The sequence below is a fragment of the Lithobates pipiens genome, unplaced genomic scaffold, assembly GCF_037356315.1.
Source record: "Lithobates pipiens isolate NorthernLeopardFrog02 unplaced genomic scaffold, aLitPip1_a1.2 Scaffold_16, whole genome shotgun sequence".
In the NCBI taxonomy this organism is placed as follows: domain Eukaryota; kingdom Metazoa; phylum Chordata; class Amphibia; order Anura; family Ranidae; genus Lithobates; species Lithobates pipiens.
In genome coordinates this window covers 139,713,973-139,741,816 of record NW_027507748.1, presented here as the reverse complement: position 1 = coordinate 139,741,816, position 27,844 = coordinate 139,713,973, and the positions used below count along the sequence as shown (strand labels likewise).

General features: G+C 42.7%; 1 protein-coding gene across 1 annotated transcript in view; it reads left to right on the top strand.

Moving 5' to 3' along the window:
* Positions 1-27,844, top strand: part of MYL10 (myosin light chain 10) — an 88,126-nt gene that overhangs the window by 37,936 nt on the left and 22,346 nt on the right. Inside the window, exons 3-4 of the mRNA XM_077480524.1 lie at positions 1,077-1,152; positions 8,024-8,128. Coding sequence (XP_077336650.1) covers positions 1,077-1,152; positions 8,024-8,128 — 181 coding nt within the window. The remainder of the gene's footprint in view (positions 1-1,076; positions 1,153-8,023; positions 8,129-27,844) is intronic.

Genomic DNA, 27,844 nt, shown 5'->3' with positions numbered 1-27,844 from the left:
TTACTTAAAACAAAATTGTCCTGGATAATGGTGAATGAACGTTTATCGGCAATACTTGCTGATAGAATGGCTTGGTTCAACAGAGTGTGGGAACCTTGGATTAAAGATCTCGTAACTGGGTAAGAGGGTTTTTCTGGTGAGTGGCTGGGGGGTGGTCCCCGGGATCTGGAGTGCATCCCCCTTTTTCTTCCTCTTCTTCTCCTTCTTCCTCTTTTCCTCTTTCTTTGCTTTTTATCCTCTATTTCTTTATCCCATCTTACTAGAGTTACTTTTCTTCTTTTCCTTCTTTATTGGAGTACACCTGAAAACAAATGCGCCAGTACCTTTTTATTATCATTCATTTAGGATTTATTTTAGTACTGAAGTCAAAAGGGAGGGTTGGATAATCAGCGCTCAGATGTGTGCCTCTTGACCCCTAAATGAAGCAAGATCCAGGGCGATTACCTGGAGGGGGTGGGCCAGTAACTATTTGAAGTGCCCTCGCAACTTTACACATGTAATGCCAGTTTATCCTTTTCCGTCTCTCTACTTGAATTGTTTCGTATTGTTTTCTTGTACTTTAAAGTGTCTTTATTGTCAGATACTGAACTTGTTATTTTCTTTTGTTGAAAATTTGAATAAAAATATTGGAAAAAAAAAAAAAAAAAGATTGTTGATCTGATACTGCTTAGGGCCGAGAAAATTTGTACATCCTCTTTTCTCAAATGCTGGAAAAACGAGACATCTTTTGTTTTACAAACTCATATTTATAGTATTGTATTTTTGTCCTTTTTTTTCCCCAAAAACTCTCATATAGAGTTAACATTGGCTGTATCTAATCATGTATTGGAAGCCATCCAGCATCATATTGTGCCTAGTATTAATTTAGTTCACAGAACTAGGGGTGGGTTAATTGTATTTTAATTAAACCCCTTGTCAGGATTCATTAGCATACTAAACGTGTGTAATTCACAGAGGCTTTGTTTGTTGCTTATTTTTAACTGAAAGTGAAATGTGTCACAGGCTGTAAGCGAAGATCAGAGAGGATGGGAGATCCTGCGGATCTAACTAATGCTGTGCTGTTTCCTTGTCACCAGGCCTTCACCATTATGGACCAGAACAGAGATGGCTTCATTGATAAAGGAGACCTGAGAGACACATTCGCTGCTCTGGGTAAAGAAAAAGAAACGTGATATCTAAATCAAATTCACATGCTCAAGTATGTAGGAAATGATTATACTTAAACCGAAGCTGCGTGAGTCAAAGGAGATATGTCAAGTGCAGCGAGCCAAAAGGGAAGTCTGCCAAACTGATTTAATGTGATCCTCTTGTTTATGGGTTTGGAACCATTAGGAATTTAGTGAAGAGCAATCGCTTTGAATATATATGATTGCATGTATTCAGGAATGGTAACCTTTGTAAACACACGCTCACCTATCTCTCTATACTGTGTATATATATATAAATCATGTATTTAAATATATACAGTATGTGCTGCACATTGACCTTGAATAGGTACAGTATGTAGTCCAATAGGTCTGACTTCACTTTATGTTTATTTATCAGGATCTTAAAATTCAGTGAAAGTCATCTTGACAGCCAGGCAGTTAGCATTGTTCTTTCGGAAGGACAACAACTGCAACCCACATAATTCTCTCAATATCCGTGTCATATCAAATAAGTGCTGAAAAAGCATTTTGTCTGGTTGCCTATCAATTTGCAGTGACAGCAATAGCAATGTGACTCAGGTTAGCCATACACACACAGATTTCTCTTTTTCAATTCACCAGTAAATTCATCCATCCCCACTGCAAGCCATTCAATTCAAACAGTTGTGACAACTGCAGTTGTTTGTCAGAACAGTGAACGCATTTGCTTTTTTGATTTTCCATTCAAAAATGTTCAAGCCAGGTGGTGCTAACGGGTCAACCACAGCTTGAACTTCAGCTGATTTAGCAGGAAACTGTTGAAATTTCAGCCATGTATGATGGCCAGTAGGGATGAGCTCAGGCATGTTCGCCTGGTCCACGTGCAGAGCCCGCCAGGAAGTCGGCGCAGCGCTGCGCTAATCACAGGCAGTGAGACATTGCCCCGATGTGCTGCTGCAGAGATCGGGCAATGTCTCACCGCCTGTGATTAGAGCATCACTGCGCCGACTTCCTGGCGGGCTCGGCACCTGGACCATGCGAACACGCCTGAGCTCATCCCTAATGGCCAGCTTTAATTTTGAATTATTATTATACAGGATTTATATAACACCAACAGAATAAGTCAAATATAACGTTTTTGTACTTATCCAGTGGTGAAGCTAGACTTTCACTCGGGGCAAAGACTGGCACCCCCACTTGAGAGAGAAGTTTCCATCCATGCACCCCCAGCCCCTGCCCAGAGAGAAAAGTTCAAGTATTATTAATTATTTCAAAGTTCTAGTAATAGTGACTCGCTGCACATGTAGCATGGAGGCCTACTTAATCACTGCGTAGGTGAGGTTTGAATGAGGCCATTTTAACCCTCACTTCCATAGTGGATTAGGAGGGGCGGCACTGAGAAGAAGAGGGCTTTAATAAGGCTGCTTCTGTGCACTCCTCTTCCTTCCTGGTGGTGTCCCTCCTTATCCAGCATGGAGATCACTTGAAATTGCCTCGTTCTACAGTTATGGCTGGCTTATTAAAGACCCACCCCACTGGGCTGTCTTTTTTCTTTTAGTTGCAGCAGCACCCCTTCTAATTTACTGCAGAGGTGAAGATTCATTAAAGATATTTCAAGCCTTACCTGAGGATTAGGAGGGGAAAGATGTGAATTATTAAGGACCAGCTTCAGGGCTTTCATCTTTTGTAGCGGCGATGCCTCTCCTAATCTGCCACAGAACTGGATCAAAATCAACTCATAAAGTGCTGCTTTTTTCTGGTGCAGTAGCTAGGACTGCCACCTTTTCTTCAAGCCAAACCTGACCAGTTTACACGATACAACTACTTTTTTGTAGTATACACTAAAGGACTGTAAAATACCTTGGACACCTTTGAGTGCCCCAAGGGAGTAGTAATGCAGTGCAGCAAGCTTGCCATAGTGAACAATGGGTGTGGATATATTGGTTTAACAGTTGCAGGGGCTTACAAGTGCATGGTTAAATGAAACAAAGGCATTCTTGTACACAAAATATATGCTTAGATTAATAAAACAAATGTCACTGTAAAAATATGAACTTGGGACAGCCTACCTTAACCACTTGGGATCCGCGCTATTGCAAAATGACGGCAATAGCGCGGACCCACATTTTCGGGACTACGTCTATTGACGTAGTCCCGGTTACGAGCGGCCTGCGCGCCCCCTGAGGGGCGCGCGCGGCGCGCTCTGTGATCGGCGAGTCCGTGAGACTCGCCTGATCACCGATCCGTGTAAGGGGTCGATCCCGACCCCTTATCACGTGATCAGCTGTCAGCCAATGACAGCTGATCATGTGATAAAACGGAGCCGGTAATCGGCTAGTATTCCTCCTCGCGCTGACAGCGCGAGGAGAAAAAAAAAAAGCCGATCGCCGGCGGCCGTGTTCGGGACATCAGTCCCGATCACGGCCAGCAATATAAAAGGACACCTGCCCCCTGCCAGTGCCCACCTGCCACCCGCAGTGCCATCCTGAATAAAGTAAGTGCCCCCCTGTCAGTGCCACCCAGCAGTGCCCATAGTGCCCACAGTGCCACCCAGCAGTGCCCACAGTGCCACCCACAGTGCCACCCAGCAGTGCCACCCACAGTGCCACCCACAGTGCCACCCAAAATCTGCCTCAGGTGCTGCACCCCAGTGCCGCCCATCAGTGCCCAGCAGTGCCGCCCATCAGTGCCCAGCAGTGCCGCCCATCAGTGCCCAGCAGTGCCACCTATCAGAGCCACCTATCAGTGCCACCTATCAGTGCCCATCAGTCCCATCTATCTGTGGTACCTATCAGTGCCCATCCGTGCCACCCATCCGTGCCACTTATCCGTGCCACCCATCCGTGCCATCTTATCTGTGCCCATCTTTGCCCATCAGTGCCGCCTTATCTGTGCCCATCGGTGCCGCCTTATCTGTGCCTATTAGTGCCGCCTTAACTATGCCTATCAGTGCCCACCAGTGCAGCCTATCAGTGCCCACCAATGCAGCCCATCAGTGCCCACCAATGCAGCCCATCAGTGCCCACCAATGCAGCCTATCAGTGCCGCCTAATCAGCGCACTTCAATGAAGGAGAAAAATGACCCGTTTGCAAAATTTTATAACAAACTATTAAAACATGATTTTTTTTTTTTTTTTTTTTGCATCTTTTTTTGTTTGTTTAGCAAAAAATAAAACTCCGAGCTGTGACTAAATACCACCAAAAGAAAGCTCTATTTGTGGGAAAAAAATGATAAAAATTTCATTTGGGTACAGTGTTGTATGACCGCGCAATTGTCATTCAAAGTGCGACAGCGCTGAAAGCTGAAAATTGGTCTGGGACTGAGGGGGGTTTAAGTGCCCAGTAAGCAAGTGGTTAAAAGCAGACAGTGTCAGTCAGTAGAGCAGTGGACAGTGTCAATAGGGCAGAGGATGGTGTCAGTAGGGCAGAGGATGGTATCGGTAGGGCAGTGAACAGTGTCAGTGGATTGGTGAACGGTGTCAATAGAGCAGTTGATGGTGTCAGTAAGGCAGTGAATGGTGTCAGTGAACAGTGGATGTGTCAGTAGGGCAGAGGTTGGTACCAGTAGGGCAGTAGATAGTGTCAGTCAGTAGAGCAGTGCTCAGTGTCCGTAAGGCAATAGAATTTGTCAGTAGGACAGAGGACGGTGTCAGTAGAGCAGATGTTGATGTCATCAGGGCAGGGCTTGGTGTCAGTAGGGCAGTGGACAGTGTCAGTAGTCAGTTGTTTTCTATTTTTAATATTTTATTCATTGTTAAAATGTTTATTTTATTTTTTTTATTTAAAAAATATATTTTAGAAGCCCCATTGGGAGGTTTGGTGAATTATCAGGGTTCTAAACTGATACCCGATGTCTAACTTTTGTGACATAGAAAGGAACCGAGGACAGAGATTCCCCAGTCCCTTTCTCTGCAGCCTCAGCTGCACTGGACAGTTAATGAATGGGAAGTGCTCTGTGCTGAATGGCCTCCTGTTCACTCACAAACGGAAGCATAGTAAACACAGTTTACTATGCTTCAGTTATGAATGAACACATTATATATTTACTGTCCCCTTCACCCGCTCTCCATGATCCCCCATAGCAGCCAGCGGAAGAGGAAAGGAGGGAAGCCAGGAGCGCTGCAGGGGGCAGCCCAAGCAGCTGAAAGAAGTGGAGCCTGGACAGGAGGGGAAGCATTTACTAGAACTGATCGGCTGTATTTTCCTCCTGCAGCCAGTTAATGCCTACGGGAGGGTGAGGAGGAGAAGCTGTCTTTCACCTGCTGCAGGCGAAAAATACAGCCAGTCAGTTCTAGTAAATGCTGCCCCCACTGCCCCCCTTATCCAGGTGTGACAGGGGGGCTGCATAGACCCCCTAGAGCATAGGGATAGTGGCGCCCTTTTCAGTGCAGCACCTGGATCACATGGGTCCTGTCTGCACCAGTTTCGGAATAGGAATTTATCATGCTTTAAAGGCAAACAGTACTCTGTAGTGTTAGATGTTGAAGGATAACACAGTACACATTAAAGACTGATGTAAGCCTTACAAGAGTTCTTAGTTGATTTTGCTATGGTACCATGTCCATGTTCCAGTTACCGTATGTCCCCTGTTCTAATACATGTCAGTTTTAGTAGTATTCATTGACAATACTGTATAAGGTCTCTTCAGCTGGATTAGGGTTTAATGAGATTGCCCATGTCAACCAACACATGTAGGGTCTTAAAGGAGAGAAGTGGATCCTAAAGATTCAACTAAGACTAATTGTATAAAACTAGCTAAAATATTGTTGGAACAACAAAATAATACAAAACTAGCAATTACTGTCTAAAAACGCACATAAACTATTTAATTTAAATCCAAATTAATGGTAGTGATTAAAAAATTGTCAGCAACAGTAGGAAATACCTGATCACGTAAGCCATAGACAAAGTGAATTTTGGCCAATTCCAGATGAACCAGATGAAATTCGAGCTGTGGGTGAGGTAAGTCTCCCAAGGGGCCTTGATTTTGCTACAGTACTCTGTCATTTTTAGCTATGGCCCTGATCTAATACATGTCATTATTTTCATCAGTCAGGTAGTACCCAGACTACCATTGAAAACATAAAGGTTCCTCAGCTGGATTAGGCTTTAATGGGATTGAATTATCTATGTCAACCAAACATCAGAGGTCTTAACCACTTCAGCTCCAGAAGGATTTGCCCCCTTCCTGGCCAGAGCACTTTTTGCGGATCGGCACTGCGTCGTTTTAACTGACAATTGCGCAGTTGTGGGACGTTGTACCCAAACAAAACGAAAATCGTATGAAAACGGTACACATTAAACGAAAATTGTTTGTCCTTTTCCGGTTTGAGAAAAAGTTTGTCCCCTCGGACATTTTCGTATGAAAAGTCGTAATCGGCTGTCGAAAGTTGTGTACACGCTATACGAAAATCGAACGAAAATGTTCACCCGATTTTCTTATCGTCTTATCGCCTTAATGCTCTGTACACATGATTCGAAAATCAGACGACAGATCGGCAGACTTTTTTTTGCTTACTATTAGCAAGTAGAAATTGAATAGGTTACTAAAGGCAAGAAAAAATTCTCGTAGGACAGAAAAAAAAAATGGAAGTGATGTCATGTGTTGTGGTGTATTTGTATTGTATTTTTGGACGGTTTTGTGTACAGGCTATTAAATACATTTATTAATTTGTTTTTGTCCCCCACAAGTGTTTTTTTCCTTTTTGTTTTTAGCACAGTTTCAAATTGAACAAAGACACTATATAAGTGGACCTTGTATTTTTAGTGCAAGGTATGCAGCACAATAATAGTACTCAGGACTCAAATCTAAAATTAGGAGCACTGTCCCTGGGGTTCAAAATTTTACTTATCCTAGAAAATGGTTTAAATTGGTGAGCACTGTTTTGAGCTAAAAGAAAATTTAGTGGCCTGTTGGGCACAAAGCTAAGGCAAAATAAATGTTCCAGCCATATGTAGCACTGTTCGGAATGATCTGCAGTAAATATCAATCTTCAGTTAACAAATAGCTTTATTGCAAATGTTTACTTGGTAATAAGGTCTTAGGCACGTTTGTCTCAGGGAATGATTCTCATTGCAGGATGGAAGAAAGATGGATGCCACTCACTTCAGAATTTAACTTGACCAGGTTTATTGCACTAGTATATAGAAGATAGGAAGGAGGGTGGAGGGAGCACAGGACACCTGAAGGTTTCTACATGGAACAAAATCTCCGGCCTTCTGCACATCTTTCTAAAATTTCTAGGTCCCCCTCTTAGCTGGCTATGCTGACTGGACCCCTAAATGTAGAATGTAGCAATCAATATTCAAGAGGTAGCTCCACCTTTCTGTTCCACTGCAGGACAGGAAAGGTTCCTGTATTTACCATCCACTCAGCCAGTCACTAATATCAGTTTACTTGCACTAGACCAAAAACCTCTAGACCTGGCAGCCAGCATCTTCAAGGGCTCCTACTTGGAGGGGAGATTCTTAGAGCACACCAATCCCTAGGCCCTAAGTCCCGGGAGAAATGTAGTTGTTACAGTAGTGACCTCACCAGGCTAAAGCCCAGAAAAATAGACTACATGCCAAGAAGTGTCTCAGATATTAAATGTCTTCCCAGCCAGCAAATGAGGCCTCCCCAAGTCTTTCTGATTGGTCATCAAATATCCATAACACAGAATGTAAATTCTACCACTCCTTTCTGAAGCTGGCTCAACTGGCAAGTGACCGTGATACTATACTCCACGCTGAGAGAACATTAACAGACACATACAGTCAGGCTGAGCAAAGCTGTTAGCTTCCTACAACATGACAAAAATGGAAAAAGGGAATTTAGAAACATAATGCATCCATACACATAAATAACATATAGTCGGTTGGTTAATGTATACATGTCCTATGTCTTTCTGTCACAGGAAGGATCAATGTGAAATCTGAAGAGCTTGATGACATGGTTAAGGAAGCACCAGGGCCTATCAACTTCACTATCTTTCTTACAATGTTTGGAGAAAAACTGAAAGGTATGAACTGATGTACATTCCTATAGTCCACCTAACTAAAGGACAAGGTTAATACTAAAAATGAAAGACTGTCGGTGATGACATTTATGTAGTACAGATATGGGTCTGTTTACCATATCCACCTGTCTGCTCCACAGATATACTGACTATTATATATTTATTGCAAGGATCTAAAAATGTGTTAGCAACCAATACTTTGGTAGCTGCTACCCTCATTTCCACTCTTTTGTTATCCTCCTTGTATGTTATAAATAATAGAAATCTGCCATTTACTGTGAGATAAGATTGGTCACTTAAAGGAGTTTGGAATTTGAACTAAGCACATATATATTTAGTGTTTTCTTAGCTCTGATGCTTTGTTCGTCTGTTAACAGCTAAGGATGAGCTCCGGCGTGTTCGCACAGCCCAGATGTAGAGCCCGCCAGGAAGTTGGCGCTGCACTAATCACAGTCAGTGAGACATTTCCCGATCTCTGCAGCTGCAAATTGGGACAATGTCTCACTTGCCTGTGATTAGCGCAGCGCAGTGCCAACTTCCTGACGGTCTCTGCACATGGGCTGTGTGAACACACCGGAGCTCATCCTTATTAACAGCATGAGTCACTTCTGAGAAGTTTTCCCAACACATGAGCTAAATATGTGTCGGCAGGGAGGGGGAGGAAGAGCTTAGAATGGAGCTTTTCTATTTAGAACACGGTTCTTCTGCTGTGTGGAGGTGGTATGTGTTTTTACTCCAATCAGCTTTCACACAGTCTCTCCAGCAGTGCTAATGACAGATGAAAAACGATTTTCAACATGATCTTCACTTTTGAAAGGGTGTAGAGAGTAGAAGACTACAGATATTTCATATCCATTTATCATCTGAAGCTGTTAATTTCACTGGGTATATGAGAGGGTTTACAACCACTTTAAGTACAAAGGGAAACAAATGAAGTATGACATAAATCAAGGATGTACCAAAGTATACAGTATATTGATAGATGTATTTTTTTCCTACCTACTGCATAAGGCAAGTTGCCATTTTAAAACATATGAAGCAGCCTCTTAAGCCCCATACACACGATCAGACTTTGTACAAACTTTCCCGTAGATTTTTATACAAAGGGCGTCGGCCGAGAACTTGTATTGCATACACACGTCAGGACTTTTTAGGCAACAAATGCGAACGTAGTGACGTTTCAACGTACTGACAACACTTCAAAAGAGAACATTTAATTACTCCAGCGCCACTTTTGTTATTGTGTTATTTTGTTATTGTTTGTTTTTGTTTATTGTTGTCTGATCTTTTGCATTGATTCAGAGCATGCGTGTTTGTACTTTGTACAAAAGTCCGATGGTTTTGTATACGCACGATCCGACTTTGCTCCATTGGACTTATGTTGTCAAAAAGTTTGTCCATTCGAACAGCCAGCAAAAGTCCAATGAAAGCAGAAAGTTTGTCCAATGGAGCATACACACGGTTGGATTTTGCTCCAAAACAGCTAATTTGCATGTTTGTTATCAAAAAGTCAGATCGTGTGTACGGGCCTTTAGATAGGTGGTTGGTTTAGTTAGTTAGATTTAGTATGTGTTTTTGGTCAATTTAGTTGCCACCTTGTAACCAGTATGGTTGTGATTGTTTGTTAGGTAAAAGCATTGTTTTCTCACTTTATTTAATGCAGCTGCATTCTGCTAGTCAGGTTTGCTTTCAGTGTATTCAGCTGCTGCCAGTCTAATAACTCCCTCTGCATCCAGAGAACTTGAAAGTTTATAGAAGATAGGTGTGGAGCATGAATATTGATGCAGCCCTGGCCTATCCCAGAAAGGCAAGCTCTGATGGCATGCTGGGAGACTGTATACAGTATATTTTGTGAGCACACTTAGCTTGGGGTCTTTTCCTGTAGTCACGTGTCAAACACAAGTTGCCCTCGCACCTCTCCTGAGAAGAGAGCAGAGAGGAGGACAGAACTCCTCCTACAGATACTGCAACTCTCTGTGCAGCCGCATTACCCCCTCATCTCCACCTCCCCTGGTCTGAGCAAAGTGTCGTAACTGACTCCAGCCCTTCTCTAGTCCTCCTCTAGACCCTGCATTTCTGCTTCCCAGCTCCATCCCCAGCTTCTTCCCAGCAGCAGCATGTAGTAAAGGGGGTGCAATGTGATGTAAGGGAGGGTGGGGGACTCTTAACATCTATTGTAAGGCGTGGAGGTGTTCTGGACATTTGTTTATAATTATGAAAATAATAATATTCAATGCCAGTTGAAAAGGAGGGACACACACCGCTGGTATTATTCAAAAGAAACTTTAATGGAGACTGCTCAGACAGAACACCATGACAGATACAACCAGCCCTTTGAGGGAAAGCATAATGCTGATGTAGCCCACAATGAAATTGAGTTTGACACCCCTGAGAAATAATCCAGCCCAGAGGACACGCTGCCCTTCAAGGCAATGCTGCCATGTCTGTTGTCAAAAGGCCTCAGGTGGGCGACCTGAGGGCCTGGATGTTGAGACCCTGGAACTAAAGAGAGCTGACTGAGGATGACTGTCCACTGAATATTTGATGTGGTATCACCAGAGTAAGGTGTCGCTTGGAAGTTGGAAGGAGGCAACCAGCCGGCCTTGGGCCTTGTGTGAGTACAGATTCTTCTTAGAGATCTTGGGGATCTTTGTGCTACCTCTCTGGTGCTAGGAGTCAGCTGTAGGTTTAGTTAAAGGGGACATAGGCTGGTGGCTGAAGCTCTTTGTCCATCTAATCTTCTACTTAAAGGGACTCTGTTCTTATGGCTCTAAGAAAGGGAGTTACAGTTAACTACTATTACTACTAATACCTTAAACCTGAAGTTTACTGTTTGCTACAAGCAGAGACTTGTTTTTGGAGTATCCTACCTAATTCCCTCAACTCTATACAGGTTCTCCAAAAATAGAAACAGCAAAAACAACACCCTGAAATGGATATTTTGATGATAGGCAACTCCTATCCTCATATTGATTAGTGGTTCCAAATTAATAACGACTGCAGTAGGGAACAGACACAAAAGATACGCTCAGCATCTTTACAAATAACCGTTCTCCTTTATTATGACGCATGTGAAGGTTTTTATACACATGATTACGTAGGTATCACATTAATATTACAATTGTACGTTTATGGTAACAAGGGGCGTTACATAGGCAGGCTAATTCTAATCAGAACTCAAAAGAATGCAAAACATGTACTGAAAACATTATTAGTGCCGTGTGCACAGTGAGGGCATTGTGCAATACCTATAAAATAGAATACAATTATATACAGAACCTACAAATTTCCATTACAGTCTCCTCTCTTTTGATCAATATTTTGATCACTAACCATACCTGCTATCACCTTTAACCTGGAACCTCCACACGCTTAGGTGGTGGTAGTCCTGGCCAAAGAGGCAAAAATGCCATTGTGGAGAAAATAATAGCTCAGCCGCTTTTTTCATTACAAAATGACTTTTCATTGTGAAAAACAAAGACATATTTACAGAGTACTGGCTGTACACTCCTGTGGCCAGAGTGGCCTTCTAGCTTAATTGCTGGTATGCTGACTTATCAGCATATGTAAACACAGACAATTCTACATAAAATGGAAGAGGTACAAAAGACAAATATGACTTCAACATGGCTAAACTACTTTTCAAATATATATATCCCTTACAATTAAAGTAATTGAATCAAAAAGTACCCTAGACTGTGATCGCAAGAGGGAAACAAATCAAACACAGAGATTTCTTTAATTTAGACATTTTTGCAGTGTCTGGTGTGGATCCAGGTGACTTTTCCTTCAAGTTTTGCAAAACTGTACATGAAATAGATGCTGTATTGAGTCTCCAAACATTTCCTTATATATACTGTAAATGTCTCTTAACAATCCACAAGTCACCTGGCTTTAGTTTTAGATCCTTCCAAACTTTAAGGATCTGGAATTGGGAAGAAAACACATAAATGAGTTTGTCAAAAACCTCAAAAGATCAGCAACATTCTTTGTGAGATCCGAATGGAGGACTTCAGCTGCTGAGACAAAATATAAGCAAGTGAGTAACACACTCCCAAACCAAATCCCATAGGGAGAGAGTCCAACATCCACTTAGGGGCTTGATAAAATATAATAAAACATTCAGGCAAAAGTTTTCTAGTTTCTTACTCTACTTTGTCTGCTACATTGTAGACAGTAGGGGGTGTAAAAATAAAACCTCAAAACTTCTTGTAAGGACTCTCCTATAAAAATGATTTCCTCTGTTACTCTCTGTAGATTCTGCACTCTGTACTTATGAACTACTTCTGACAACGCTTTTTACGCTTTTTACTGTGGCCTTTGCAGTAGCATTTGCCACTGGACATCCAGAAAACATGTCCATACAAACAAAATACATACTCGTAAGATTCTGACTTGGGCATCTGGATATATCTTTTTGTTATCTCTGGAAGGGACGTTTAGCTTTTGGTAACACCTTCGGTAACAGGTAAAACAAGAAGTGGTATGTTATAAAAACAACTGTGGAGAACCCTGGCTCTATCCCATGCTCATTTACTAAGGCAGCCATAACAGCTTGTGACTGATGTGTCAAGCTGAAGGGAAAAGAGTCGCTGGCAGACCTAAATGATCACCTTTTCCAAAGTCTTGTTTCATAAGAAGTTGCCCTCTGTGGACCACTTGTGCTTCTCGTTCTGGGGTCCTTAAAGTTGAATTATTAATCCCAGCTATACTGGGCCAGAACTAGGGTGGAATCTGTGAGTTGCACAGACCCAGCAAAGTGTCCGGGGCTGTAAATGCAGCATCCTTAGAGTCGCCTGGTCTGCTTCCATGTGTGAGTTTTACTGTTAGTATGGCTACCTCAGCAAGAACCTGGAAAGTTGAAAACAGCCGATCAAATTAACTTAGTGTGCTTGATTGGTTTACCTGCTGAAGTAAAAACAAACTTCTGGCCCTTCAAATGGAACCAAAAGCTCTCTATATCTCGGCTATCTATATAAATATATACTCTTTTTATAGCTCACGGGCTTTTCTAAAACATGGAGCTCTGCTTCTTGAGCTTCTTGAGCTGGGGAAAAAGGATCCAATGACTCTGAATACAGAGAATCATTCTGGATGATAAACTTCATCCTCAGCATCCTGCACTGGGCTCACAGCAGCTGATTTCTACGTCATCAATTTAACACATGTGGTTTTTCTTTAGCCCCATGCACACTATCAGAATTTCTGCTGATTTTTTCCTTCAGATTTACCAAAACCATGTAGTGGAAGGACCTGCCTGATTGCATACAAATTAAAACTCCTAAGGTTTGACCTCATATTATATGGTTTTGGTAAATCTGAAGGAACAAATCAGCAGAAAATCTGATAGTGTGTATGGGGCTTTTGTCTCCAGCTTCCTCCAATAGAGGCAATAAGGTGGCTGGATTCAAATGTACACATTTTTCATTGTTAGATTTGTATATAAACAAACAAAACAAATTCATATTTTGAACCTTTCATTAGACAAACTAAATGTTAGCTACCGTATATACTCGAGTATAAGCCGAGATTTTCAGCCTCTTTTTTGAGGCTGAAAGTGCCCCCCTCGGCTTATACTCGAGTCATCGCTGTCTGCCCGCTCGATCAGCGTGTCGAGCAGACAGACAGCGGCCATTCTAGAATTCAAAAGCCGCGCCTCCGGCTCCGCCTTCGCCTGTGATAGGCGGAACACTGAATTTCCCAGCAGCCTGTGTTCCGCCTATCACGGGCATCGTCTCATCCTCGTACTACGAACGAGGATGAGACGATGCCCGTGATAGGCGGAACACAGGCTGCTGGGAAATTGAGTGTTCCGCCTATCACGGACATCCGATAGGCGGAACAGCAGTCAGTGGGAAATTGAGTGTTCCGCCTATCACCGACGGAGGCGCGGCTTTTGAATCCTAGAATGGCCGCCGACGAAGAGCTGAAGGACGGAGGCTCGGCTCGGGACAGGACGGGCCGGGCCGGGACGGGCCGGGACGGGACGGGCCGGGACGGGCCGGGCCGGGCCGGGACGGGACGCAGGCTGGACGGGACGCAGGCTGGACGGGACGCAGGCTGGACGGACACAGGCAGGCTGGACACAGGTAGGCTGCACGGACACACACACACACACACACACACACACACACACACACACACACACACACACACACGGATGCATGGACACACACACACACACACACACACACACACACACACACGGATGCATGGACACACACACAGGGATGGATGGACCCACAGGGATGGACGGACACACAGGGATGGACAGGCATGTCTCACCCTCGGCTTATACACGAGTCAATAATTTTTTCCAGTTTTTTGGGGGTAAATTGGGGGCCTCGGCTTATATTCGGGTCGGCCTATACTCGAGTATATACGGTATATATTTGCTGTGCAGAATGTCGGACCATTAAAAATTTAATATTTGACCAAAATAATGTCTGTAACTTTGTCTAATAGCACCTTTGCATACAAGCTACAGTTCTGATATATCGGGGTGAATCGTTCATTACTGGGTCCAGCTTGCATAAATATAACAATGGCTTGTTTTCTATCATGCTGTTTGTGTAAGAACTCCAGTTTCATGTTTCAAAAAGACAACTTTTTCCTGGCAATATTATAATAAATGATAAGAATACCCTGCAGTCATGTAGAGATGTCCATAAATCCAAAATATTCTTCTACTTATACCCACTGCACTTACAAGGAAAAGGGGCACATAATTTCACAATCCACACATTTTGCTTTGAATTTCAAAAATAAAAATACATAAAAACAAAAAGACCAATAATATGTATGATGGACCAGAAAGCACTCGGCCATCAAAAACAATAAAACAACTGGCTGCAGGCAGCATCTATCCTAACAGGGTGTGTGGACTTGATGTGATGGGTCTGTTCTATTTACATTTTATGTATTATTACTCTCACATCATGGACCGCACATCAAGTTATTATCAGACTTTAAGATTGTATTTTTGTAGAAAAACTTGAATGATATGTATCCCATCCATCTTGGCTTTGTTAAACATTATGGCAGCTGTATTCAAATTAACAACCTCATCTTAATCTTTTTTTCTTTCCCCTCAATAAATGTAAAATTACAAAATTGTTATCTTAATCTAAACTAATCCCATTCTTATCAATTCCCCCATTAACCTGGATTTCATTTCCAACCAAGGTTGTCTAAACCAGTTTCAATATATCTATATTTATTAATAAAATTGGTAAACTCATATTACAAATTAATACTCATATGATAATTTCAATATCACACACTAATATATATGCACAGATAAATGTCCTTAAAGGGGGACATATTACTTAATTTTACTCAATTTCTCTCTCTTTTTTTTTTTAATGCACTGTTTCTACTATCACAGGATATTAAATTTGTGTAAGACACGGTTAATTTGTAACCTTCATTTTACCATGTTTGGAAAACAGATTAAAAAATAATTGTGATCACATTGTTTATCATTAGATTCGTTAACCTGGCACATTTTGTTATAAATGTTTTGTCTAAAAAATGAAATTGGCATGGTGTCCTTCCAGCTTATCACCAACCTCTCACCCCAGCTACATTCTTTCAGGAGAGCACAAAGGAGGGGGCACATTTGCGTACATGACACATACAAGCGATAGAATTAAAGGTTCCAGCATTCACAAACATACACAAATATATCTCTAAAATTGCTTACATTATTCCCATTTGTACACAACACATGCATATCATTCTCTCACTTTATTTTAACGCTTTTTAATACTTCCTTGCTTAAACTTCTGCTTTCTTTATTTTGTTCTGATATCCTTTGCATCCAATGTATTGTAATACCATACTTCACATACTGTACCTTCTATGATCAGACGGGCAGCCATAGTGCTCATCCCATCTTCCCTCTCTGACAACATATAAAGCATTCTGTTTTCATTCTCATTACTGTTTCTTGACTTTACTAGTTGTAATGCCTGACCCCAAATTCATCCCACAACTTAACATCAAATTGTCCCTTTCTGTCTCATGTTAATGTCACTCTTGATCCATCCTTCTCACATAGATATCTGTTAATCTAGCTGTATACTCTGCATGATTCTTTCTCCCGGTGGACTTTGGTGGTAACCCAGTTACCCTTTGTGGATCCCTGTCCACTTTAACCATTAAACTAGGGGCTCAGTATAGGCGGAACCGCACCTTCGGTTCATATATAGCGTTCCTCTTGCGCTGGGCATTTTTGAGGGTCTCTTACCCTTCATTCCCTTACTTAATTTAATGCCCATAAGTGTCTATACACTCTTGCCTCTAAACTACTTTATCTAGCAGATGTACTACATATACCTGTGAACAGCACTATTCTTCCCTTTCTCTATAACACTCCGATGGACAGTAGACAGTGACAACATAACATATAACCACCAATCAATACAGTTCTATTAAGGCTAGTAAAATAGGTACCCTTTGTCCCGAAAAGGCCTTACGATCAAGGAAGTCTGATAACTCAAATGTAAGCAAAAGGCTTCCTCAGCCGGCTGATTATCAGAAATTCCCGGATCGTCTCAAGCTCCTCGTTTCGGATACTCAGGGTCACCTGATAACCCCTGCTGGCCAAGCTCGCCACCTGAAATTGATATTTTGATGATAGGCAACTCCTATCCTCATATTGATTAGTGGTTCCAAATTAATAACTACTGCAGTAGGGAACAGACACAAAAGATACGCTCAGCATCTTTCCAAATAACCGTTCTCCTTTATTATGACGCATGTGAAGGTTTCTATACACATGATTACGTAGGTATCACATTAATATTACAATTGTACGTTTATGGTAACAAGGGGCGTTACATAGGCAGGCTAATTCTAATCAGAACTCGAAAGAATGCAAAACATGTACTGAAAACTCTATTAGTGCCATGTGCACAGTGTGGGCATTGTGCAATACATATAAAATAGAATAGAATTATATACAGAACCTACAAATTTCCATTACAACCCCTAGACTGTTCCTTGAAGAAACATGTGAATAAGCCTGTGTGCCTGTCTGCGGGGCAAAGTTTATGGGAAAGACCTGGACAGTATTCCTGCGGCTCCCACGGGAGAAACACTACACATATATGTTTTGGTTAATAGCGGTTAAAAGAGACAAGTGATAGAGAAATTGGAAGTATTTTTAGTTAAAATGCTATTTGGCCAGGACACTATCTGCATGGAATTTTCATGTTTTCTCTGTGGTGGTGTGGGTTTCCTCTGGGTACCCTGACTTCCTCCCACACTCCAAAAACATGGATAATTAGCTCCTGTACAGTATGTGGGTGGGTGCATGTATGTATGCATGCATATGAAAATTTGAGTTTAAAAAAGATTTTAAACTCTTACAGGGCAGGAACGTATGTAAATGTACTATATGCAAAGCACTGTGTAAATTATTGACTACATTTGAAGTAGGTCACACTTGCTATTAATGCTAATAATGGAATTGGGTGCTATCAGAGTTGAGAAAACTATAGCACTACAGTACTCACGTGATATACAGTACATGGGAATGTCTTTCACTAAGCATGTCAGGTTCTGAGAGACCTGTCCTTTTTATTTGCGTAGTTCCAGATCCCATAGTTACATTTATCCCTACCATACACATGCACTGCAAATGGAGAAACTCCTTTTCTATGACTAAAGAGAAACAGCAGTGACTTAAGAACATGACAGCAGATCACTGCATGCAATGCTTTCAGTGATCACTATGTTCATATAGCTTGAAAATATTGACATTTGTCTGGTAATGGGACCAGATTTTCATTACAATCATTGTTACTGGTTTTTAGAAGAGCAATACAACAAACGTACCCATGGAGGGGTTAAAATATCTGTTAAAAGTAACAGACAGTGAAGGTACATAGTCAAATTTAAGCAACAATAAACTTTAAGGACCTAAGGTAATACATAACATAAATTCCAAGATTGCAGGTCAGTGGTTTGGACCATTATTTGGCCCCATAGGAGGTGACCAAATCTGGAGACACCCTACTGACCACCCCCAGTTTTAAACACATCCACAAAATAAAGCTCCCCTTTATCAATATTTAAACAATATAAACAATATGTAAACCTTAACAATGCCCATAAGGGTAATCTGGGCAATCTGCCTAGCTTTAAGTTATAAAGTAGAAAAAAATGTGACAACAAGTTAGAACCACTAGGATTAGGAAACACCTGGGGCATCCTGGGATTTATTCCAGAAACTAGTTCTGTGGCGTACTAAGTCCACTGTGATAAATGGTGGGTATTACAGGATTGTATCTGATGGTGGGAGTGGCCTAAAGGGGGGTGATAAAATAGAACCTGTGCCTGTTTGTTGTCTACACTGCACCCATATGCCGCAGTCCTTGCACTCACAAAATACTGATAACAGTGGGGAAGGAAGAAACGCCACTGTGGGATCCAGATTCACAGCCACTATGCCTGGATTGAGTGGTGCCCAAACCTTAAAGAGACTGCTTGCTAAAGCTACAACAGGGGACACACGTGGAACCACAATATCCTCCTTAAAATCAGGGACAGTCCCCAGAAACCAGGAATGTCAGGTCACCCTACTGTATGGCTGGAATTACTTAATTTATACTGTATATCCACACTTGATGCTTGTAAAATCATGTTTTATTTACATTTATTAATTAACAGGATACAGGGACTGACTCCTGATGATTATATAAAACCCCTACCAGTGTCCACCATGGGTACCTTTGCGTTGCTCATTGACTATGGTGTGAAATGAGGACTATCTGGGAGCATCACGGCAAAACAAAACTACAGATTATTCAGTCTGGCATCACCTGTCCTTCTATGCAGTCCTGTCTTGGCCTTGCATCATAGACATTTGTCACAACATGAGGTTTCTGACTGAGGCCTAGACTGTCCCATAGACTGACTATCTTAAGGCCAAGTCCTATTGACGGTGTACTGTTCAATACTGTCCCCCGTCGGATAGTGTCCACCCTGTACTGTGCTTGCACAGTACAGAGGACAAGGAGACGCCAAAGGTCTCCGAAGATGAGCGGCGCCTGCGCACTGTGTCCAGGTTCAAGCCTCACCATCCAAGTGGACATAGAGTTAGAATAAAAAATTGCCGAGCGAAGTGAGGCCATGTCTGAAGCGTGGCGAGCGAAGCGAGCCCGCGAGGGGCCCTGTTACTAAGTGCTACCGTATGCCCACTTGCATGGTGGGGCTTGAACCTGGACTCAGGGCAGAAGGTACTAGCAAGTGCACAGGCACCGTTCATCTTTGGAAATTTTCGGAGTCTCCTTGTCCTCCATACTGCACAAGCACTGTGCCTGCGGACACTATCCAATGGGTGGACAGTTTTTGGCAGAACACCGGTACTGGATGTCTGGGACCACTTTTTCTTAATGATATGCCTCTATTATGTGCATAGGATAAATGCATTGTGAAGGAACTTTGCTTCTATTTAAACAAATAACTTACATTTACCAGTATGGGAGTGAAGCCAAGACAGGTGTTTTTGGTTTGATCCAGCTTTGTTTTGTCATTTCTGCATCTAATGTAAGAAGCTTGTTATGTAATCTTCTTACATGATTTAACACAGATCATTAACTTCCCACAGATTTGGCAGATATCTTTTTAAAACAGAGAGAAGATGATATAATGCATAAATGATCATAATTTTTATTTATATAATTTCATATAGCTAGATGTGTGTGTGTGTGTGTGTGTATATATATATAGTACTGTGCAAAAGTCTTAGGCAGGTGTGAAAAATGTTGTGCATTAACAATGCTTTTAGAAATAGTCATGTTAATTGTTTATTTCTATCAATTAGAAAAGTGGAAAGTAAATGAACAGAAGCAAAATCCAAATAAATTCAATATTTTAGTGTGAAACATAGAAACATAGAAAAGTAATGTCAGAAAAAGACACAGTAGTCTATTAAGTCTGCCAATTTTTATTTTTGTTGTTTTTAATTTTTTTTTTTGTTTTTATTATTTTTTTTAAGGCAAAGAGTGACCACTCTTTGCCTTCAACAAAACAGCATCAATTCTCCTAGGTACACTTGCACACAATTTTTGAAGGAACACAGTAGGTAGGTTGTTCCAATCATCTTGGAGATTTTCTGTGTGTGTATATATACTGTATATATGTTTATATACATTTATATATCTACAGGTATCATAGCACCACTCCAATAGCTTCAAACGTAGTATAGGAATCAATACAAGGGAATATACAACATGTATGGCAGTTTAAGGCTAGTAGCCCAGCTCTTCTTCAAGCCCTCTAGTAAAAAAAAAAAACATGTCTGTGTGTCAGCAATATAATACAGGGAGCACACCTTATCCAATAACCAAATAAACCTACCAACAGTCCATGAAAGAATAATAAATTAAAGTTAACACCATCTCATGATGGTATATTTTAGATGATGCTGAAGAACTTTAAAAATAAAAACTCATACAATATGTTTTTTTGCCAGTGGGTAAGGTTACCGGCCTATAACTGTTGCTTGTGGTGTACATCTGTTCTATTGATTCCTTTATGTCATTATAAAAGAGTGGTGCCATGATCCCTGAGGGACACTCCATCAATTACAGCCTATACTTGTGCTGTTCATTTCAAGGTTGATCCATACATACCATGCATATACAGTATTTGAAAAAATCTGCACATGCATGTGCATATTATATAAGTGCGCTGTCAATAAATTTGTTTTGTTTCGTTCCGTTTCATATTACAATTAATTCGTATTTCATAATTCATGTCCGAAATTTCGTACGAAATACGAATTTTCGTTAGGTTCGTTAACTTTTCGTAACAATTACGAATGTTCGTTATGAAGAATTTATAATAATGAGGGGCTCCCACCATCCCTGTGCTGTGCTGACTTCCTGGGTTTTTAACTTTTAGGTTCCTTAACTTTTCATAACAATTATGGAAATGGAGACCGTTATGGTGTCATTAGAAGTAGCCCTGGCCCTGGTGTCTAAGTTTAATGGGTGAAAAACATCTCTGTCAGGTCCCTGCCCATCTAATCGCGGAGCTGGCACATCAAGCAGTGATAGTGTTACCAGAGGTTGACTGGGAGGGAGGGGGCTGAGTAGAGAGTGTACTGCTGGAGGAAAGGGCTTGTCTCGTCACCCTGTGTAGGTGAAACCAGTAGAAGAAGGGGTGTTAAAGTGTCACTCACCACCAATGATTGTGTTTTTTTTTTTCTTTTTACAGGTGGGGAGATTTCAAGTTTCTTAACCCCCCTGGCGGTATTTCCGAGTCTGGCTCGGGGAGGAAGTTTTATACCAAAAGTGGTAACCCCGAGCCAGACTCGGGACCGCATCGCTGAATGCAGGAGGAGGTTTACTTACCTTCTCCCTTGGATCCAGCGATGTCCCCCTGCTGTACGAGTGGCTCGTCCTCCACTCGATTCATCACAGAGCCGATCTCCGTTCCCTGCGAGCGTTGCGACGCACGGGGACGGAGATCGGCGCCAAATTCAAAAAGTGAAACACACAGTATACATACAGTATAATGTAATCTTACAGATTACATTGCTGTATGTAATAATTTCACATCCCCTTTGTCCCTAGTGTTCTGTCCAATGTCCTGCATGCAGTTTTATGTTATAAAAACTGTTCTTTATGCCTGGAAACTGGAGATTGTCCATAGCAACCAAAACTGTCACTTTACATCAAAAATGATTTTAGACCAGCTAGAAAACAGCGATAATAAATTGTAATCAGAATTGAGCGATAGCGATTTGTGGGGAGATCCGTCATCAAATATTGAAAAGTAATGACAGTGACAATTCTGCAACTGAGCAAATTTCAGTGTTTTTGATTTGATTACATTATTTAATAATTTTTATTATTGTTATATTATTATTTGGTATCATTATTTATAGTTATTTATTATATTATAATTTATGATTTAATTTTTCAAACTTTATCATACCCGGGATGTCTGCTAGACTACAATATAAAATGCCAAATTTTCATGCAAAATAATTGTACCGCTTTTAGTACCTAAAATCTGAAATAATCGTACCGCCAGGGAGGTTAAAACACTTCTATAGTCTAAAGTGAATATATTCCCTCAGTCACTGACGTATCCAAGCTGATCACTTTTGCACTGCTTCTACCCTGCTCTGCACAGTCACAATGCTATATCCTGTAGACTGGGTAATACAGCCACAGGAGCACACACAGAGTAGGACTGACAACTACAATCTCAGATCAGCCTCAATTCCTGCACCTTCACACCTCAGATCAGCCCAATTCCTGTACCTTCAAACCTCAGATCAGACCAATTCTTGGACCTTCACAGAATTTGAGGCATCATCCCAAATTCTGCATCTTCACACCTCAGATCCCCCAATTCCTGCATCTTCATACCTCAGATCAGTCCCAATTCCTGCACCTGTAACATAGTAGTTGCCAATAGCTGGTTAATTAGCAATCCAAAATGAGAGCAGGCAGCTCGGAGAGTCCGACTCAACACTATGACCAAATCTAGCCTGTCTGATGTAGGGACAAAGTAAAAAATGTTAGGGGGGAGGGCAGGGGATGGGTAGTTAGTAGGGAAAATAATTGGATCAGTGGCTTATAGGGTAGTGTATGGGAGTATACAGGGACCAGCAAAGCAGAGGACAGTAGTCATTAGGGTGTAGAACAGGGTTTAGCAGGGTGATAGACAGGGGCAAGCAGGGCAGAGGATAGGGGTCAGTAGGGCAGAGGTCAACAGGGCAGTTTACAAGGGTCAGCAGGGCAGAGGGTGAGGTCATCAGGGCAGTGTACAAGGGTCAGTAGGGCAGTTTCCAAGGGTCAGCAGGGCATAGGACAGGGGTCGAAAGGGTATAGGATAGCATCAGCAGGGCATAGGACAGGGATCAGCAGGGAAGAAGACAGGGGTCAGCGAGGCAGACAATGGGGTCAGCAGGGTATAGGTCAGCAGGGTATAGGATGGGGTCAGTGGGGCAGAGGATGGGGTCAGCAGAGAACAGGGTCATCAGGGCAGAGGATGAAGTCAACAGGGTTCAGGATGGGGTAGCAGGGCATGGGAAATGGGTCAGTGGGGCATAAGAAAAAGGTCAGCAGGACATAGGACAGGGGTCAGCAGGGCATATGACAAGGTCAGCAGGGAAGAGGACAGGGGTCAGTGGGGCATAGGATGGTATCAGCAGGGCATAGGACAGAGGTCAGCAGGACATATGACAGGGGTAGGTGGGGCACAGAAAGGGGTCAGCAGGGAAGAGGGCATGGGTTAGCGGGGCATAGGATGGCATCAGCAGTGCATAGGACAGGGGTTAGAGGAGCATAGGATAGAGTCAGCTGGGCATAGGACAGGGGTCAGCAGAGTATAGGGGTCGGCAGGGCATAGACTGGCATCCACAGGGCATAGGACAGGGATCAGCAGGACATAGGATGGCATCAGCAGGGCATAGGATAGGGGTCAGTGGGGCATAGGACAGGATCAGCAGGGAAGAGGGCAGGGATCAGCAGGGCAGAGGATGCAGGTCAGCAGGGCATAGGATGTGGTAGAAGGGCATGGGAAAGGGGTCAGTGGGGCATAGGACAGGGGTCAGCAGGGCATAGGACAGGGGTCAGTAGGGAAGAGAACAGGTGTTATCGGGGCATAGGATAGCATCAACAGGGCATAGGACAGGGGTCAGCAGGACATAGGAAAGCGGTCAGTGGGGCATAGGACAGGGTCAGCAGGGCATAGGATGGGGTCAGCAGGGCAATGTACAGGGGTTGGTGTGGCACAGTATAGGGTCAGCAGGGAAGAGGACAGGGGTAAGTAGGGCATAGGATGGTGTCAGAAGGGCATAGGATGGGGTAAGTGGGGCATAGGACAGAAGTCAGCAGGACATAGGACAGGGATGAACAGAACATAAGACAGGGGTCAGCAAGACATAGGACAGCGATGATCAGAACATAAGACAGGGGTCAGCAAGACATAGGAAAGGGGTCAGCAGGGCAGAGGACAAGGGTCAGTGAGGCTGAGAACAGGGACAGTGGAGCTGAGAACATGGTCAGCAGGGCAGAGAATGGGGTTAGCAGAGCAGAGGATGCAGGTCAGCAGGGTATAGGAAGGGGTAGCAGGGCATGGGAAAATGGTCTTTGGGAAATAGGACAGGGGTCAGTGGGGTATAGGAAAGGAGTCAGTGGGGCTGAGGACAGTGACAGCGTGCAGAGAAAGGGGTCAACAGGGGGAGGGCAGGGGTCATCGGAGGAATAGGATGGCATCAGTAGGGCAGAGGACAAGAGTTAGCAGGGCATTTGATGGGGTCAGCAGGGCATAGGACATGGATCAGCAGGGCATAGTACAGGGGTCAACGGGGCATAGGATGGGGTCAGCAGGGAAGAGGACAGGGGTGAGTGGGGCATAGGATGGCATCAGCATGGCATAGGACAGGGTCAGTGGGGCATAGAACAGGGGTTAGCAGGACATAGGACAGGACTCAGCAGGGAATAGGACAAGAGTCACCAAGACATAGGACAGGGCTCAGCAGGGCAGAGGACATGGGTCAGTGAGGCTAAGACAAGGTCCGCAGGGCAGAGAACTAAATCGGCAAGGCAGAGGATGGGGTCTGTAGGGCAGAGAACAGGGCCAGCCGGGTATAGGATGTGGTAACAGGGCATGGGACAAGGGTTAGTAGGGCAGAGGATGGGATCAGCTGGGAAGAGGATGGGGTCACTACTGACGGGGCTTTCAGCAGTGCTGCTCCTCCCCACACTGCATACAGCTGAGGTTGGATTCTTTTACAGACACAGCCTCAAACTGCACAGTGTGTAGCTGTCTGTTGCAGCTCTGCTACCCTTCTGATCTAAGGATTTCATAGGTCAGAACTACTGAGTGGGGATTGTTTCGCCACACCTACTGCAGACAGAAGGACATTGACCCTGTGGATATTCTGCCAGTTTGAATAGAACCTGCCTCCCACTGAACTCGGGCCTTTGACCTCTGACCATCCTGAAGAGGAAAGCAGCAATTACTCACCTACAGACAGTCCTGAGGCACCACTCCCAAAGACTGCTAGCCCTGCTGGCTTCCTGGACTCTTCCGAGGACTCACCCTCCAGCTTGGGTGAAGGGGGTGTAACTGACCCTGTAGACCTCAAACCACCCAGAATTACAAGCAGTAGATGACTACTTTAAAGGTGACCCCACAGAGGACAGTGAGATTCGTTGCCCGATATGGTCTGTTTTATGCAGTTTTCATGTTATGCTTTACTGTGTTACAATACCGAGGACAGGATCTGTCAAAGAAGGGAGGCGTGTAGGGGTGTGCAGTCTATATTCACCACTGCTGATGTCGCTCGGCCACAGCAGCAATGCAGATGGGGAAGGAAGTTGTGAGGAACATCTTGGGTAGGACAGAGTCTATTTAAGGCCCTGGCTCCCAGGGTTGGCACGCTTTATGTGAGTGCCTAGCTTAGGGAAAGAAACTCCATCTGTCTAGAGATAGGGACAGGTCCCAGAGGAGAAGGGACAGTGTAGGGACTGCCCCTACCTTCCGGGAAGCCTTCCCGTTCTGGTGTGGACCAGCCAGGCTGCATTCCATTCCTCTCAGGCAGACATCTTCCATTCTGAATATTGTGGGTCCACCGCTGTCTCAGTTGTAAGTGGCTTTGGTTGGGTGTGCTCCCCACTGGGCCTGTTCTTTTTCAGAACTGTTCTACAATGTACTCTTACTGCCGAAATCCTACTGTGAGTTTCCTTAATGCTGCTGCTCAATGCTGCACCTAATCAACACCTTCACTTCCTTACATACAAGAATTGTACTCTCCCATTTCCCTTCTCTAGATAAACACATAAAGAATAATGTTAATGGTTACAGATTGGACAGTAAAGGCAATGAACATTCTAGATTCTCTTCCATATGTGGATGACAATAAATCACACTATCCCCCCCCCCAGTTAGAATCCCTCCCAAGGACACACTTAATCCCTTGATCGCCCCCTAGTGTTTAACCCCTTCCCTGCCAGTGTAATTTACGCAGTAATCAGTGCATTTTTATAGCACTGATTTCTGTATACATGTCACTAGTTCCAAAATAGTGTCAAAAGTGCCTGATGTGTCCGCCGCTATGTCGCAGTCATGATAAAAATCACTGATTGCCATTACTAATAAAAAAAATTATAATAAAAATGGCATAAATCTATCCCCTATTTTGTAGACACTATAACTTTTGTGAAAACCAATCACCATACGCTTATTTCAATTTTTTTAACCAAAAATATGTAGAAGAATACATATCGGCCTAAACTGAGAAAGACATTTGTTATTTTTATATATTTTTGGGGATATTCATTATAGCAAAAAGTAAAAAATATTGCGTTTTTTTTTCTTCAAAATTGTCGCTTTTTTTTTGTTTATAGCGCAAAGAATAAAAACCACAGAGGTGATCATATACCACCAAAAGAAAGCTCTATTTGTCAGAAAAAAAGGATGTAAATTTTGTTTGGGTACAACATCGCACGACCGCACAATTGTCAATTAAAGCGATGCAGTGCCGTATCACAAAAAGTGCTCTGGTCAGGAAGGGGGTAAATTCTTCCGGGGCTGAAGTGGTTAAAGTGAGACGCCAGTCATTTCTATTTTGTATTGAATAGATTTTTTGTATTGAATAGATTCTAAACATTTTAATCTTTAGCCCTTGTACACACGGTCGGAAATTCCGACAGAAAATGTCCGATCGGACCATGTTGTCGGATAATCCGACTGTGTGTGGGCTCCATCGGACTTTTTCGGTCGGAATGTCCGACCAACAAAGTTTGAGAGCTGGATATAAAATATTCTGACAACATGATCCGATGCGCATCAGTTCTGATCATGTGTAGCCTAGTCCGACGGACAAAGTGCCACGCATGCTCAGAATAAATTCTGAGACGGAAGCGCGCAATCAGGTAAAACTACCGTTCGTAATCGATATAGCACATTTGTCACCCTGCAATGTTAAAAATTCTTTAATGCAGCGCATTCTCTTTTTCTTCATAATGCTACAAGAAAGAAGTTGTTTTGCTGCTCATATTCACACACACTTCTCCAAAACTTATTTATTTATTCTTTTTCCTCATTTCATGAATACAATATTTTAATTCTTCACATCTCCCCAATCATTTTTTTCTCTGTAAATTTTGTGGTTGGTTTTTTCACCAAGACCTCCTTTTATGACATTTTGCTCATCTTCGTAATTTTCTTGGTGTGTTTTGTGTGTCAAATTACCACAACACCATTATTAGCTATTTATTTTATTGTTTTCTTTTTTAATCTCTAGGAGGTTGTTTGGTGTTGGTGCCCCTTGTTATTAATTTGACTTTGTATTTTTGAAATGTACCTGCCTACTCACAAATAAACTGTCCTTTTTGAAGTAAAACACATAAGCAAGTATTTCTTGAACCAAAAAAAAAACCTTTATTTAGGTGTCATAAACAAATAAACAGGAAGGCAATGCCTGAGAAACTGGTCAATTTGGCAAAGCCTTTAACCCCCAGGGCAGACATCAATTATTTTTTAAATGCAAAATTGGTGGCCTGAGGAGTACATATCTAAAGGGAGAACAGTCTGGTCCAGAAGTTCAAGAGATCAGGAAGAGCAGATGACATCTATGTCCCCAGGCTGTGGTCATACAAGAGCCTGCATTGTCTGTCAGACCAAACTGAACCCAGGCCATCACTCTCTGGTCTTCCTTAGGCACTTCCTCCCAGGCTTCCT